The sequence below is a fragment of the Thamnophis elegans genome, chromosome 10 (assembly GCF_009769535.1).
Source record: "Thamnophis elegans isolate rThaEle1 chromosome 10, rThaEle1.pri, whole genome shotgun sequence".
NCBI lineage: Eukaryota > Metazoa > Chordata > Lepidosauria > Squamata > Colubridae > Thamnophis > Thamnophis elegans.
In genome coordinates, this window is record NC_045550.1 from 13,821,572 (window position 1) to 13,839,685 (window position 18,114).

General features: G+C 36.8%; 1 protein-coding gene across 1 annotated transcript in view; it reads right to left on the reverse strand.

Moving 5' to 3' along the window:
* ATRNL1 (attractin like 1) overlaps positions 1-18,114 on the reverse strand; it is a 520,320-nt gene that overhangs the window by 78,132 nt on the left and 424,074 nt on the right. The window contains exon 28 of the mRNA XM_032225338.1: positions 3,022-3,136. Within this exon, the coding sequence (XP_032081229.1) occupies positions 3,022-3,136 (115 nt within the window). The remainder of the gene's footprint in view (positions 1-3,021; positions 3,137-18,114) is intronic.

The window sequence follows — 18,114 nt, forward strand, 5'->3', positions numbered from 1 at the left end:
TAACTACTGCAAAAAGCAACATAGGCAATGGACTAACCACTCACTATTCCATATAACACTAGAATTGCAGGAATGTCCAAATATAATTCAAAGGATTATCTGATCACCTTTGAAATCCTACATGAGTTGAAATTATTCAAATGTAGAATGTGCTTGCCCAGTGTGCCTGCAATGAGTCCCTAGTCCTATAAAGTGCAGCAGCCAGGAAGGGATTCAGAAGTTCCATTTCATGCAGGAACTCCCCTCTTTATGGAGTGCCTTTCTACCAGAAGTAAGATTTGTATCCTGATTTTTAGAAAGCTTCTGAAAAGTTAGGTGTTGAAAAGAGAATTCAGGAACTGAGACACAAATTGTACCTGAAATGAATGAGAACACTAATGCCATGACTTTTAAGTGCTGAATCATATGTGATGGTTCATTAATTCATGGTTATTGTGTATAATTATTAGACTCGGACTATGATTTTGTATGTTTTTTTAATGGTTGTCATATATAGTCTATAAGTGCTCTATTACTGTAGTGCTCTTTTTAATGAGCCACTTAAAGTAGGAATATCTGAAATGGCACAGGAATAATAGTAAAAAAAAAACCAAAGATCTAAATAAAAGCTGTAGCTAATAACATAGCATTTCTAAAATGTATACAAAATTAATTCTCACATAAATCCACATGTTATTTGAATTGTTGTCACTTTCTAAATTCCTGAAGGACTTACTTTGATGTCACCATCAATTTAGAGAAGAGAACATTTTGAGTTATTGCTGGAGATTAATAGTTTGAAATCTATACTATTTTGCAGTGGCTATAATATAATACATATTTCATGACAAATATGGAAATAATGATAAAGCAATATTTATGCTATTCCATACATTTATTATTTATTGTTGTTTTAAGCAGTCCTGTTATCTCAGAGGAACGCTTTCCCCAAGCAAATTTCCTAAAAATATTTGGCCTATTTTTATATTACATACTTTCTAAAGCAGTTTCAATGGAATTGTTTCAACTTCCAAAGCATAGTCATCCTGAATGCATTTTCTGAACTTGAGAACATTTCGTAACTAATATTCATTATTTCTATATAGTCTAATTCTGTGTATGTCAGATGTATAGGTAGTCCTTGAGTTACAATCATTTCTTTAATGACAATTCGAATTATTCTTTAAAAATTGACTTATGACCATTTTTCTCACTGATGAACATTGTAGCATCTCCAGATCATGTGATCAAAATTTGGATAATTGGCAATTGGCACTTTTTTATGTTTGCAGTGCCCTGAAATCATGTGATCACCTTTTGCAACCTTCCAACAAGCAAAGTCAATGGGGAAGCAAGATTCCCTTAATAACCATGTTACTAACTTAACATCTGTAGTGATTCACTTAACAACTGTGGCATGGTTGTTCGGTCATAAAAGGGGGCAAAACTCTCTTAACAATTATCTTGCTAAGCAACTGAAATTTGTTATAGGTTATCTAGTCGATTGTCTAGTCAACACTTGGCTTTGTGCAGAAATCCACAACCATTCATTATAGGTGTCATCCAGCCTTTATGAGAAACCTCCTGCAAGGAAAACTCCATCATTGGTCTAAATAGGATTTCACCATTTAATAGCTTGAAGAACCTGGAAATTGCTCTGACTAGTCAATTTCTTTGAACAATAATTTGCCAAGCACTTCTTTGCATGTTCTAAGAACAACATTACAAAAATTATAACAATTCTGAATATTTCTAAGAAGTTTTCCAATTCACACTGTTTATTCCAGCTATACAATCTGCACAGTTCCAGGACATTTCTATTTGTATGACACAGTCACACAGAATTCTGCATGCTGTTTGTTGAAATATATAAAACTGTTTTTCCATCATTGTATAATTATCACTATAATTATCCCCACAGTTTCAAATTAGTCTATAATAGGGACCGGGAAATTGCAGTTCTTGAATGAATCTGACCTCCTGAAGGATAGTGCCCACCTCCCACAGTGCAGTGAAGAAGAAAGGAAAATGATAGCAACAAGACAAGGAGAAAGAAGCAGCTGTGCACTCAATGATAAGGTTAAGTGATCCTCTTTAAACAGTTTCACATGAATTATAGTTGCCAACTAAGTCTTTAAGTTTAAGTCAAAAGCCCTCAATCCATTTCTGCAATGATGAGTACCATTTTTGAGAAGGATTATGTACAGAAAGTACTATCATCATCTACTTAAACAATTACTACCACTACGTTAAGTGGCATGTTAGATGAATAGATTACTATTCTTAATCTTCAAGCTTAAATGTATTCGAGTATATTTTATCTGAAATTGTGGATGATTTGTTTCGTTATAATGCATACCATACCATGTTGCTAGCAATAAATACTTATGCCTTTTTAAAATTTAGCATGCAAATTTAAATGATATGTAAAAATAGATCCATAAAAAAGATGTATTTCCCATGAGTCAGACTAAGTTGATTGTCTTTTAACCTAACTGGGCAATTGCCTTACCCATCTACCAGATTTGTGTATTAAATTTATATGCTGCCCCTGTCACTAATCATGTGACTCTTATTATTGGGAATACATATTTATCTGATTCTTAAGACGAGACAAGGAAATCTCTGGAAATAAAATCTAGGTTTGGATTCTTGTGAATTCAGATTAAAGTATATTAAACTACGTCAGTGACCGATTACCAAGGGAATTTGGAAGGTCAATCTTAGTTGGCAAAGTGAGAAGTTAATATCAAAGAAATCAGATAAACTAATTTGGACCCAGTTCTCTGAGGTTAGAAAAACAATTCAACTACATGCATGATTTCATGAAGCAGGGATTATGGGCATGGTCCTCCTTCCTTCCTTCCTTCCTTCCTTCCTTCCTTCCTTCCTTCCTTCCTTCCTTCCTTCCTTCCTTCCTTCCTATATATATGAACAATTGACCCAGGCGCTTTCACTCCCCCCTCTCCAAAAAAAAAAAAAAAAGATCCAGTTCTGCTAGGACAATAATACTGGATTTGAATACAGGACTTAGATTCTTACCTGATTGACCAGGTGGTGGAACCCCTAGTGATCCTCTTGGCAGGCATAAAAACACAGTGAGTACAGCTGCTTTGTTTCCTGAGCATGGCTCAATGGCAATTGGTTTTGGAGCACCCTGGAATTAAAGACAAAAAAATACATGATTGACTGACTGAGATCATTTGCTGGCTTTCTGTATTTGTTTTTAAAAATTCAAACTATACTTCAAGTATTTTTTTAAAAGGACTTTCAACACTTAAAGGTCTTTTGGAGCTGAGAGATCCATTATGGCATAATTTCTCAACTGCTTCTGTAACCCTTGAGAAATTATGTAGAGTAATGCTCATTTAGGGCATAAATGTGGTGACTTTAACATGCCATAAAATATTGTTCCCTCTTTCAAATATGTCATCTTCTAAACTTCTGCACAAGTTACTTCTATTTATGTTTTGAAATATCATTTATAGATAATATACATTTTCATGAATAATTTCAACTACTGAGTTAAACGCAAAAATATTTACAATAATTGATATTAATTTTCATTCTTACAAATGTAGCATGTATTAATTAATTTAAAATAAACATCTGATCATGTAATCAACAGCCATTTCAGTATTTATTACTTGGGGCAGTGATGGCTAACCCTTTTTGGCTCGGGTGCCAAAAGCCTGCACGTGCCCACACCCATACTTCAATCCCCCACCTATGCGCACATGACCCCCCACTTCCTCGCCACTCCAAGGATGCCCACACAACCCCCCTGCCCTCCTGAAGCCTGGGGAGGGCAAAGGCAGCCTCCCCTGGCCCCCTTGGAGGCCCTCTGGAAGCTGGAAACGCCCCGTTTCTGAACTTCTGATAGGCCCGGTAAGCCCGTTTTTCAGGAAAGCCTCAAAACCTGGGAAGGGCAAAAAAGGGCCACCCTTGGCCCCCTAGAGGCCCTCCGGAAGCCGGAAACAGCCCATTTCTGAACTTCTGGTAGGCCCATTTTCTGCCGTCTCCAGGCTTCGGAGGCTTTCTGGACGGCAGAAACAGCTTCCCCTGGCCCTCTGGAAGCCCCTCAAAGGCAGAAAGTTAGCTGGGCGGCATGCACATGCGTACTGCAGCTGACCTAGGGCAATGGCTCGCATGCCCTCAGAGATGGCTCTGTGTGCCACCTGTGGCATGCATTCCATAGGTTTGTCACCATGGACTTAGGAGATAAAAATCACTTTACAATTTACACACTATATATATACTATATATGACACTAAATACACACACACACACACACACACACACACACACACACACACACACACACATATATATATATATATATATATATATATATATATATATATATATATATATATATATAGTGTCACAACCCCTGTATGCCCCAATTATGGGAGGAAGCTAACTGCTTCCATTATCTGTCAATCGGCTCATCACAAGAGTCCATCACGACAGAAACCCAATATTTTTACTGTTGCCTTTGTTATATTTGTGTTGTATTTGTGCTGATAAATAAAGGGAGACTAAGATGTAATACAGCACAGGTTCGAATCCCAGTAAGGGTATGGCTAGCTGATGAGAGTTAAATAGCTTGAAATAGATCTATACTAGTCTCCCTTTATTTATTTATCAGCACAAATACAACACACACACACACACACATATTTGTTTGTGACCGTTTATTTTCCTCCAATAGAATGCAACAGAGCACAAAATTTATTTTAAAAATGAAACTCACACTAAAATGCATTGTATTGTCTAAAAGTATATAGAGTTAGAAAAAATGTTATTTAAACATGAAAGAAAACAAAAAATGTTTAAAAAGAAAAGTGATATAGATAATAAAAAATATCAATGAAGTCATATATTTATTGAAAACACTATTTGCATACAAACAAAAATGGTTGATGTCAGGAGAATTATAGAAAAACAAGAAACACTGAAAATTCAATATTTACTAAGAAAGAGTGCCATTTATCAATTTGTGTTATTTCTTTTTAATTCACTGTATTCCTTTGAATTTTTATTTGCTTGCTTAGACTTCTATGCTGTAAATTTCCATAGGCTTTTTGCAGGTTATGGAACTTCATAAAGGGTAAAGTTTAAACATGATAAATATCTCATAAATTATGACAGTGCTATTCCAGAGGGTACGATAAACCTCCTTGTTCCCAAATGTCATCCTAACCACCCAAATGTTTTTGATACTTTGGAGTCCAATAAAATAGAGAACTGGATACTGGATGAATTGGTAGCCCATACAGTTATTGGTGACCCAAGAGCAAATTTCATCATATCCATAATTATCTTAAACAACTGCGTATTGAGCAATCTGAAACTTCAGATTGCCCACAATCTGAAGGGGTGCCGCAGGGTTCGGTCTTATCCCCCCTACTATTTAACATTTACATGAAACCGCTGGGAAAGATCATCCGTAGGCACGGGATTAGATACCATCAATATGCGGACGATACTCAATTGTATCTGTCCGCCCCGTGCCAAATCAATGAAGCGGTTGACGTAATGGACCGGGGGCTCGAAGCCGTCATGAACTGGATGAGGATTAACAAGCTTGTGCTCAACCCAGAAAAGACCGAGTGGCTGTTGTGTTTTCCTCCCAAAAATTCGGCCACTAATCCAACACTCAGGCTGGGGGGTCAAATTCTACACCCCTCAGAGAGGGTTCGCAACTTGGGAGTCCTCCTGGATTCACAGCTGTCATTCGACCATCATATAGCGGCTGTGACCAGGGGGGCATTCGCCCAGGTACGCCTGGTGCGCCAGTTGCGACCCTACCTGAACCGGGAGGCCCTCACAACAGTCACTCGGGCCCTCGTGATTTCTAGGCTGGAATACTGCAATGTGCTCTACATGGGGCTGCCCTTGAAGAGCATCCGGCGACTTCAGCTAGTGCAGAACGCAGCCGCGCGAGTGATTGCGGGTGCACCCCGATTCACCCGCATTACACCTATCCTCCGCGAGCTGCGCTGGCTACCTGTCGATCTCCGGATGCGCTTCAAGGTGCTATTGACCACCCATAAAGCCCTACATGGCAGTGGATCTGGATACTTGAGAGACCGCCTTCTGCCAATTACCTCCCTACGGCCTATAAGATCTCATAGGTTAGGCCTCCTCCGCATCCCATCGGCCAGCCAATGTCGGCTGGCAACCACAAGGAGGAGGGCCTTCTCAGTAGCGGCCCCGACCCTTTGGAACGAGCTCCCCGTAGAGATTCGCACCCTCTCCACCGTCCAGGCCTTCCGCACAGCCTTGAAGAACTGGCTCGCCCGTCAGGCCTGGGGATAAGGACCATTACCCCGCCCGAATGTTGTATGCATGTTGCGCATTACTTTTATTATGTGTTGTTGTCTTAGTATTGTATTGTATTGTATTCCCCTCTCCCTGGTTTCTGTGAGCCGCCCTGAGTCCCCTCAGGGAAAAGGGCGGCCTACAAATAAAATCAATTAAATTAAAAATTAAATTAATTAATTAATTCATTGATAGAGAACCAGACAAATTATGGCATGACCTTTAATAAGGATGAATGTGAAAAGAGAATGCAAAAAGAAAAGAAAGAAAAGAAAGCAAACTAGATGTCAAGACAAACCAGGGAAATTGCCAAAGAAAGAAGAGATGAGCTGCCAAAGCCAATAAAGATAAAAATCTGAAGGAAAAAACCAAAGAATTTCAGAGAACTCTTAGAAGAGTATTACAGTATTATAACAACATCTGTAAAGACATTAAAGGTAGAAACAAACATGGACAATTGCAGAACACAGAAAATTTCTGAGAGGGCGATTTAGAGAATGCTGTCAAATCTGAAACATGCAAATAAAATAATACTCCATTATTGCCACACACAACACTTTTCAAAGTGCAGTGATCTTTGTTGTCTTTTCACCCAATAAATTTAAAAACAACAATAACTCTGATTCAAATAGTATTAGCATTAAGCATTTTCAGTTGAACTTCATCAAAATCAACTACATCTAGTATTCTCATTTCTGGCTGGGAAAGTGTTTTATAGCATGCTTTAAGGCAGGGGAAGCTGAAGTGCAATCTTAGCATATATCATTTCAATTTTGCAGTAAGAGACTCAGGCAGCATAGAGCAAATGATCATAATTCAGATACCCTTAGGTTTGTCAGTTGTTTAAAGATAAATACATAACCCTAAATCAAAGTTATTTCAGTGGGACATGACACATTCTTTGAACTGTACAGTTTATCATATACTTTTCACAGCTTTGGAGGGGGGAAGGGGCGCATGTTTATTTGCCCAAAGCACTTAGCAACTTCAATTTATTTACCAGAATTGTCATGTTTTGGATGGTAAGAAGCAGAAGCCGTTATGCTTTGCCAAAAAAAGCCAACAAAGAGATCCAGACCATAAATAAAGCATTGGAATACATAATACAAGCAGGAAATAGTGAAAATGGAGACAATATGTTGTTCTGATCTAAAGGGTAACTAAAACCTTGTTTTAAAAAAGGGATATCTAAAACCTTATAAAAAACAAAATCACGTACTCCACAAAAGGAACAATTCAGTTAAAATTAAGCAGCTTAAAACATGTTTTGTATACACATAATGATTGGGTCAATTATTGAAACAAATGGCCTTTTTACTAATGTAGGCTTGTTGACAGACTCACAACACCAGCCATTCCAATCCCACAATTGTTATTCTACCCAATGGGCATTCGTTCTATGCTGAAGCCTTCTCCAAGGCAATGGCCTTTTTAATTATTTGGACTGGAACAACCATTTCCCCACTTTTGAAACCTATTTAATACGCTTTGTCTATTTCAATAAACATTGAAATTTGAAGTAACACAACAACACTAAATAGCTTTTGGTATGCAGAGAGGATTTTGAACTGTGCAAAGAAACTATTACACAAGATAATATGGCAGGAAAAAATAAATCATTTCATTTCATTAAACTTTAATATCAATAAAGTCACAGAATCTTGATCTACTAGCCGGCGTGTCCAGCCTTGGAAACTTTTAAGACCTGTGGACTTCAACTCCCATAATTCCCCAGCCAGCATTCTGGGAGTTGAAGTCCTCATGTCTTAAAGTTGCCAAGGTTGGACAGCCGTGGTCTAAAGAATGTTACCAGTAAGTAATATATCTTGGAGCTGGCTACTTTTTTACAGAACACTTGGTTTAAATTGTAGAAGTCTCCAAAGAGTTTGAACAGCAGAAAGAATGGGACTAAATTCTGGAATTTTTCTGTTAGTCCATTGGAAATGTAGGAAACAAGATATAGACAGATACACTTAACCATAGTTTCAATTGGGAAAATAGAATAGAATAGAATTCTTTATTGGACAAGTGTGATTGAACACACAAGGAATTTGTCTTTGATGCATATGCTCTCAGTGTACATAAAAAAACAAGATACATCTCTCAAGAAGCATAAAGTACAACACTTAATGACAGTCATACGGTACAAATAAGCAATCAGGAAACAATCAATATCAATATAAATCTAAGCAACAAAGTTACAGCCCTCCAGTCATAAGTGAGAGGAGATGGGTGATAGGAATGATGAGATGACTAATAGTAATAATAATAATAATAGTAATGCAGCCTTAGTGAATAGTTTGACAATGGTGAGGGAATTATTTGTTTAGCAGAGTGATGGCGTTATGGGAAAAACTGTTCTTGTGTCTAGTGTCTCGGCTGATAAACTTCTTATATCATTGAAGAATGAATGGGATTTATGCACAGAGGATTTGCTGGATGATGAACACTGTCTTCTAGTGCATGTTACATAGGAGGGATGAAAATAGTACAAAAAACCAGTGAGAGAATGATTGGATATTTGGGGGAAAATTAATTTTAGTTCCCTGACTCCTCCTTTTTAAAAATATTTGATTCTTTGTTGCAGTATAAACAATCAGAACGAGAATAAAAATATCCTGAAATAAATATTCATTATATTCACAAAGTAAAACGGGGTGAAGGTTCTGTAACAACTTAGATTGCAAGAAAAAAGAACATCCATTATAGCTAAGCACTGGCCATATATTTCTGGGCATTCATTTCAAAGCTAGGTGCATCTAATTTTTAAAAGTGCATTATTATGCCATAAAGACAAATAGATCGTGAATCTTATGCCAAAAAAGCAATTAGGAAATTGGATTAAGGAATTAATGTGAATATGTTACACTTGTCAGGAATAATAAGTATTTTGACACAAGCAGAATAAAATTTGACATGGTGCACAAATACTGATCAGATATGCTAAACATTTAAATTGCAAACAAGTATGAATTACTCACTTCCATGTTGCTAAACTGAATACCTAAATGCCAGGCTTATCACAATTAGTCTATAAATAAAAATGAATCTCTGCTCTGCTCAAATGTTTCCCCTTAAGAAATAATAATTTATACATAAAATTGAATTCTTAATCACATTATTAACACTGTATTTATCTGGTAAATCCAACTACATTAAACATGATTTCTTTGTATACAAGCACTCATGTGTGTTGATTTGATGTAATTAACACAGCAATTTCAGATCCTTGCAGCTGTTTCTTAAAAGTTCCATTTGTGACATTAGATAGTCAAAACTTCCTCACCTCTTGAAAAGAATTAAATCAGGTGGCAATAGTATTAATATGAAAACTGGCCTTGACATTTGCAATACAAGTCACATTCAAACCCTTTACCATTTTGCTAATGTACTTGCTCTTTTCTTTGGTTTAATGTTGCATTGATGCTTATGACATATGACAAGATGCTTTTGCCATGTTGCATTTTATATGCATTGGCATGCACATCAAAGAACCTAAACACTTATTTTAGAAGTTTAGCATCTTTTCTAAGCTTCACTGAACAAGAATAATGGAATACCACCCTCATGAATTACAGCATTTTCAGCCCTCATGATAATATCAATCGGGTGAGACCATAGTATCTACCAAGCTACTTTCAACTGAATAAGGAGAGGCGTTTGCAATTTTTCCTTATTGATGTCCACCTTCTGTGGCTCTCACAACTGGAAATCCTGCACAAAATTATTGGCTTTACTATACAAGTTAATTATTTAATACTTTTTTTGCTGTCTCAGTTATTTCAGCAGAATATGAAAAGAAACGATGAATAATTTAAACATTAATGAAATTATTGCACAAACACTTCCACTAGAGTAAAATCTATGCTTCAAGAGGAATATTCTTCAGAAAATACTGGAAGAATATATTTATTCATACATTTCATGAGGATTCTCTATCAGTTACCACAATATTTTTGCTTGCTTGCTTGCTTTGCCCTTTCACTTTGTTATCTTTACCATTCATTACACTCCATGCTCAATATATTCATATTTTAACTGCAGCTTACACTGAGGAACAAAGAAAAATATCTTCAATATTTTGTACTTTTTCCTACAAAGATTTCTAGTTGAGACTTACATAATAATTTACAATTTTAATTGATTAAATTTCCCTGTCTGCTAAGTGGTAAATAAGCATTGTTATCTATTTTAGAATAGTGATCTGTGGACAGGATTCTCTCCTTTGGCTTAAAATGTTGCCACCATTTTGAAGAGTGAATTACACTTATTTATTTATTTCATAGCTATTCAATCCCTTCAAAGTGAATTTATCCTTGAGATTCATAGTATAATATCAAACAAGCACATTCCTTTTCATTTCCAGAACCAATTGAAAATATTATCAAAAATACAACAATAATAATAGAACTAATAAACTCTTATGGACATCTATCTGTACTATACAGCTATTTTAACAGCTTAGCTATTCCAATCTGTTACATAGATTTTTCTCCAATGGTTCTTCTAATTCCAAGTACATAGAATTGACAACTATTTGGTTTATGACAAAAGAAATGAATGTGAACCATTTCTGGACAACAGATCTAGAAACATGATCAAGAACAGCAACTTTTTTTTATTACTTTACCACATGCCTAAAGGCCGTGCCAAGGAAACAGGATAGTGATTATAAAAAAAAGAGGAAGAGAGATTGCCAAAAAAAGTAAATTCAGAGAGGAACATTGGGCTGTGGAAAGGAAACATACATTTCCATCATGCTATTTCCTTTCAGGATAAACAGCATTATGTGAAGTGCAGAAACAGAGCAAGAAATAGTAAGCAAAATAAATAAAAGACATGCGATAAAAAATGAAAATAAAACATAGCTAAATCTAATTTAGCCAACCCACATTGGCTATATTTCTTAATATTCCTTTAGCTTTACCTTTGATTCTACACACCCAGAGATGACTTCCATTTGTTCTTTAAATCTGTCACTTGTCTGTTCTTCATCTAATCTAATTTTTTTCATCTAATCTAATTTTTTTCTCTAGACCAGGGGTATCAAACTGGCGACCTGCGAGCTGGATGCGTCATGTACAGACCACACCACACACTCCAACTCCGCAAAGGGGGAAAATGTCACAAAACATCACGTGATGGCAATGTGACACTGCAAATTTGACATCCATGTTCTACACTTATTCACAATTACTTCATGTATTTGTTTTGGGATCGTTCATTCTCTTTCTATATGATTAAACCACCACATAGGAGCCGAGGTGGCGCAGTGGTTAAATGCAGCACTGCAGGCTACTGCTAGATCAGCAGTTCAGCGGTTCAAATCCCACCGGCTCAGGGTTGACTCAGCCTTCCATCCTTCCGAGGTGGGTAAAATGAGGACCCAGATTGTTGGGGGCAATATGCTGACTCTCTGTAAACCACTTAGAGAGGGCTGAAAGCCCTATGAAGCGGTATATAAGTCTACTGCTATTGCTATTGCTATTCCACTTCTTTTTTATTGGTCATTCACTTTGGTTTTTAATCCATTTTCATTATGCATCTATTTATTCTTGACTTCTTTACCCCACACACTTATTAAATAGTATTATTTCTATTGCAAAATGTCAGGAGATGTTACATCGCTCCTGACATTTTCATTTCCACATGACAAAGAAAGTAAAAGCACACAACCATTTCACTTCTTTTGGCATTCATTTCTCACAACGGACCATACACTGCTTATAAACTTTCAAACCAACATTTGCATGGCTTAATTTTTTTTCATCCATTTCTCATTTTTAATAATCATTCTAAAGGTACAAATGCTCATGTCTTATCTATCTTTTACATTGTTCACTGAATTTTGTCATATTGTTCAATCAACCATATGTAAACCAAATATATCTTGGATATAGCAATTTAAAATCCATAAGCTTTATTGTATCATATCATCTAGCTAATATTTCCTACATAGCATTCATATTCACAGCTATATACCATCTAGATACCAAAGTAGAGGTATATTTATGTCCCAAATCATGTTCACCACCACCACCATACTTATATATTTATCCATAAATACATTAAACAACCAAGAGGACATTGCAAAATTTATGCCTTATTTCCTAATGAATAAAATAGGCAAAGGAGTCTCATTAGGTGCTTCACATAAAAAACAAATGTATTCTCAAACTATTGGCAAATAGAATGCTATCATATAGTAATGTTTTGAAGATATGACCTATAGATAGAAAAGGTATAAATGCATATACACTTTCTGTGAAAAACGTGAAGAAAACAGCATTAATTTTCTAAAATAGTGCATCTGCCTAACAAAATATTGCAAACATGTCAATATTTTCCAGCAAGGAAAAAACAACTTCTAGTACCTTGAAATATCAGATAACTTCAAAAGCTAAAAATATTCATACTGCTTGCAAGCAACTGAAGGTTGGAAATAGCCAAAGTCATCAGCAAATTTTTCATGCTCTTGGACTATCCAAAGGCAAAAATGTAAGGCTGGAGTCTAATCCTCCATAACGTTTTGCTCCTAAGCACATCACTAGACCTGTCCCTCAATTCAGAGTAGTGGATCACAAGAGAAAGGTGCTGAAAAGCATTTCTATTGTATTATGCATGGGGGGAGGGAAATCAGTGAGACATTTTACATGCTGAGAAAACTTTCAACATTTTACTGTGAATTATCTCAGATATTTAATTATCAAATGCACAGAGTAAATTAAAATTATAGAAGAGTAAAATCTAAAAACCTAATTATGCACTTGTATTAATTTGTTTTGGTGGATGCCTAATCTCCTCTTGGATTAAATTATATCCTGATTCTAACTCTGCAATCAGACTCTATTGGTGACTGATGCCAGACCAGAATGACTACAGGCATTATTTTAGGTCTAATTAATATTAGGTCTAGTATTACACGTAAGTACATGTAATTTTTACTTGTTAGTTCTGCCGTATGAGATAGAGGACATTTATGTGAGATTTACTTAATTTTTATGCCTATCTATTATGTTGGTAATTTTAAGATCCACGTCAAGGATCAAACAGGTTTACTCTTTTTCTATCTCCAGTTCATGTGCTTGTTCTCAGCCTTTTTTCTGAGAAATATTAACTGAAAGAAAATACAAATGTATATGATTGAGGAACTTTTTCCTTATGATAGAATGAAGGTATTCATCTGCAGCTGTTTATTATTCAAAAACTGAAGAGTAGGACTCTGCTTTCCATAAAGCTTTTTGCAATGGTTAAGTTTCAATTCTATTGCTTTACTTTTGCAGAACCCAATTTCTTCCTATTAAATGAATTGCCCATATGACTCTCTTATTTTCAGTATAGAAAATTAGGTAAACTGGGAACTTGGTGATTCCTCAGTTTTAAATTTGAGAAAATAATTGAGTGGCTTGTAAATATTCTTTCCCCATTGAGATTTACTTTAATGATTATCCAATTCTTTTCCATGGAAATCTTGTGAGGTCTTCTTTGGTATCTCTTGTCAAACTTTTGAGATAAACCCAGGAGCAATAACACAGCACACAGAGTCTTTATGCAATTAACAGTGGTTTATATACAACTATATACAAATATATACATGCAGGAGATAAAATTCCCTTACCATTCACTACAGACACAAGAAGAGAACTGAATACATGATGAGAGAGAGAAATGCTCTAATAGCTACTTATATATAGACTCATGGGGCTCTCCCATCAGAGTCTTAAAAGGGTTATACCATAGCTGCAACAAATCAGTCTCATTGCATCAGCTTTACATTGCATCAGATTACTGATTACAGCTTACAACCTTTCATCAGCTGGCAGCTATTAAATCTTCAGTATCTTGACATCTCTAGTTTCATTGCTACTGATAAGTGAAACAAGGCTGGAGCTCAGAGTTCTATGGCATAATAAAGACAGGAGACTGAAGCATGTGCCGCATTAAGGAAGTATAGCATGAGGGGGCTGCTAGGACCTGAATTATAAATTGAAAATAAATATCCAATTCTAGGAAGATAATGGCACTCATGCAGAAATTGGTTGTTCATTCTGAGTATAGGGATAAAAGACTAATTGAACTATCTAATAGTTGGTTCCCTCTGCATAGCTGGTGCCTGGAGACACGAGGCTCCTGCAGTTAAGCAAATGATTAGAGGTTTTGGGGCTGAAAAATATCTCAAACTATTCCCAACTATATATGTGTAAGAAATCCTGACCACTGGCTCACTGCTTACCCCTAGTGGTAAGCAATACATTGTGAGCTGCTTCTGAAGACTCTTCAGTGTTTTTACTCAGAGTGACGCTTGAGGATGACTTGGTTAATATATATTTTCATGTGTCATTCAATTTACCCTTGACACATAAATGGCAGTTAAAAATAAATATCTCAGATCAGTCACACTGGTCTTTTAACACAGACACAATGCATAAGGAGTTTATCAACTAGAAAAAGGTGAACCCTGTATAGTTCAGTTAATATGTATTATTAAGTCAAATCCAAAAATTCATTTAAAAATTCTAGCAATCCTATCCCCCATAAAAAAAATTCTTGGTAGATCATGATATTTTGCAATATGAATTTGCTATGGTATCATTCTTATTAGTTTTGGTGGCATAAATTATGAACACCTATAAACTTGCTGTACAGTTAAGCTATAAATTGTAGTCTGGTAATGAAATAAATTTTATATAATTTTGATATCTGATACTTTTGTCAGCAACAACCAATCTCTCAGTTCCTTGTAGAAAGGTATGTAGGGGGAGCTACAAGTGAGAGGACAATTAAAATAAGCAGAGTGTTTTACCAACAAAAATTATTAGTAAATGGTAGGTTTAGAAGAAACTTTGATTCAAAGATTGACCAAATCATTCCTTCAACTTTATTTATTTCTATCTTGTATTTATTATTTTTACAAATAACTGAAGGTAGCAAACATATACAACACACCACCCTCTTTTATTTTCCTCATAACAACAACCCTGGGAGGTGAGTTGGGCTGAGAGAATTTATATTGAATTGAAAATTAAAGTCCTACATTTAGGCAAGAAAACCAAAAGTACACATAGACCGGGTGAAACCAGGCTTAAAAGCAGTAACTGAGAGGGTCTTGGGAGTATTAGGGGACAACCAATGAAATATGAACCAATGGTGTGTGGCAACAGCCAAAAAAGCAAATGCAATTCTAAGTTGCATTAACAGAGGGATACAATCAAGATCAAGTATACATATATATTAATTTTAAGTTAACTGAAGCACAAGTTCTTTTGTACTCTTCAAAGGAGAAAGGTTCTATCTTTTTCGTACCCTTTTCCTTCTCTTACCAAAATATTTTCCAAGAGCGCCTGCAAAAAACAATTCATGCCCTTGACTCTTTATCAGATTTTGTAAGCGTTGCAAACCCTTCAGTTACAAAGTCAGTAAGATCAAAGAGGAATGAACAAAGGATACATTGTTTCCTCGCCAGAGCCGAGGTGGCGCAGTGGTTAGAGTGCAGTACTGCAGGCCACTTCAGCTGACTGCTATCTGCAGTTCGGCAGTTCAAATCTCACCGGCTCAAGGTTGACTCAGCCTTCCATCCTTCCAAGGTGGGTGAAATAAGGACCCAGACTGTGGGGGCAATAAGCTTAGAGAGGGCTGAAAGCCCTATGAAGCGGTATATAAGTCTAACTGCTATTGCTATTGTTTCAAAAAAAGAACTCCAGACTCTGGCTTCTGAATGGCAGATTCGACTTTTTCATACTTGTCTCGAGCTTATGGAAAACAAGAATCTTTAATTGTCTTTGGTGGAATTTAGTAACAAATGGTAGGAAGAATTTGTTAAAATAAAAAAGAGGGTTTTAATTCAAGCCAAAAAATAAGGTGATAAAAAATAGAGGAAAAAAATCAATCCATTCACTTCAAGCAGAGAAACAGGAAGCGTTACGGTCACTTTGATCCACAAAACATTGTTACAAGAAAAAGCAAAAACTTTCCAAGGCAGTCCAATAAGAATTAAATTCACTGCTTTATTCTTTTAATTAAAGGACTAATTTATCTTTTAAAATTTTTTTCTTTGGCAATCTTTCTCAGAATAAAAAAAAAAACCTCACCCTATGGACTCACTTTCACTTCTTTCCGCAGCCATCTCTGACTTTATCAGCCTGGGGGCTGCCTATTTGCCGCCGGCTTGAAGTGCTTCCCTTGGGTCAATCAGGGACTTTGCAAGGTCCCTGAGACCAGCAAGGCTTTGTCTTCCTGTTCACTGTCTCTATGGGATGGTTTAGGTCCTGCTGGACTGTCCAGTGGCAAAAGTGTCAACAGCGGACTCGGACTGTCGAGACCGCACAATGTGTTGTCTCGATGTTGGCTCCTCCTTTTCCACAATAAAGATCAAGTGAAGTACTAATATCAGTCTATAAAGCCTTAGAAAGACCACACCTAGAATACTACATCCAGTTTTGATCACCATACTATAAAAAAGATTCTAGAAAAAATGCAGAGAAGAGCAACTAAGATGATTAGAGAACTGGAAGCTAAAACATATGATGAACAGTTTCAAGTACTTGGCATGGCTAGTCTAGTGTAGAGAAGGACCAGAGGAGACATGATAGTAGTGTTCCAATATTTGACAGGCTGCCACAGAGAGGGGATCAAACTATTTTCCACCTGAAGGCCAGACAAGGAATAATGGATGGAAACTGATCAAGGAGATATTCAACCTAGAAACAAGGAAAAAATTTCTCACAGTGAGTACAGTTTGAGTTTGAGTTTATTAGGACTTACAGAAAAAGAAGGGAGGGGAACATATAAAAATTAAAAAGTAGAAACATTAAAATCACACAACATTCATAACATAAAATGGGGCTGAATAAGTCAACAGCCCCAGGCCTGCTGGAAGAGCCAGGTCTTAATTGCTTTGCGGAAGGCCGGGAGAGCAGTAAGGGTCCGGATCTCCATGGGGACATTGTTCCATAAGGCCGGAGCAGCTACAGAGAAGGCCCTTCCTCGGGGAGTCGCCAGCCGACATTGGCTGGCAGATGGAATCCAGAGGAGGCCTAATCTGTGCGATCTTATAGGTCTCTGGGAGGTAAATGGCAGGAGGCGGTCTCTCAGGTATCCAGGTCCTAAACCATGAAGGGCTTTAAAAGTAACGACTAGCACCTTGAAACGTGTCCGGAGACCAATAGGAAGCCAGTGCAGCTCGCGGAGGACAGGTGTAACGTGGGTGTACCTAGGTACGCCCACAATTGCTCGCGCGGCTGCATTCTGGACTAACTGGAGTCTTCGAACACTCTTCAAGGGCAGCCCCATGTAGAGCGCTTTACAGTAATCCAGTCTTGAGGTGACGAGGGCAACCAATGGAACAGCTTGCCTTTAGAAGTTGTGGGAGGTTCATCACTGGAACTTTCAAGAAGAGACTGGATTCTCATTTGTCAGAAATGGTGTGGGATCTCCTGCTTGAACAGGGGGTTGGACTAGAAAACCTACAAAGTCTCTTCTGTTCAATATCATGAACACTGGAAGTGAGTGGAGGACAAATTGAGGTGAGAAAGTTTTAACACAACTACTTTATTAACCAACTTTATTAACTAACTGCAACTGCATTACAAGCAATGAATGAACGCTCCTGTCTGACAGTCAGCTTAGCCAATCAGTGTCCAGCACAGCTCCCATGTAAAGAACAGGTTGCATATGGAGCTGAATACATAACATCTTCCAACCTGTTAATATGTTAAACATCTGTTAAAGTTTCCCAGATATAATCCCCTGTATAAGGTCGTCTTCTAAAGGAAATGCTTTTTGTTTACTTTTGCTTACTATCTTGAACTA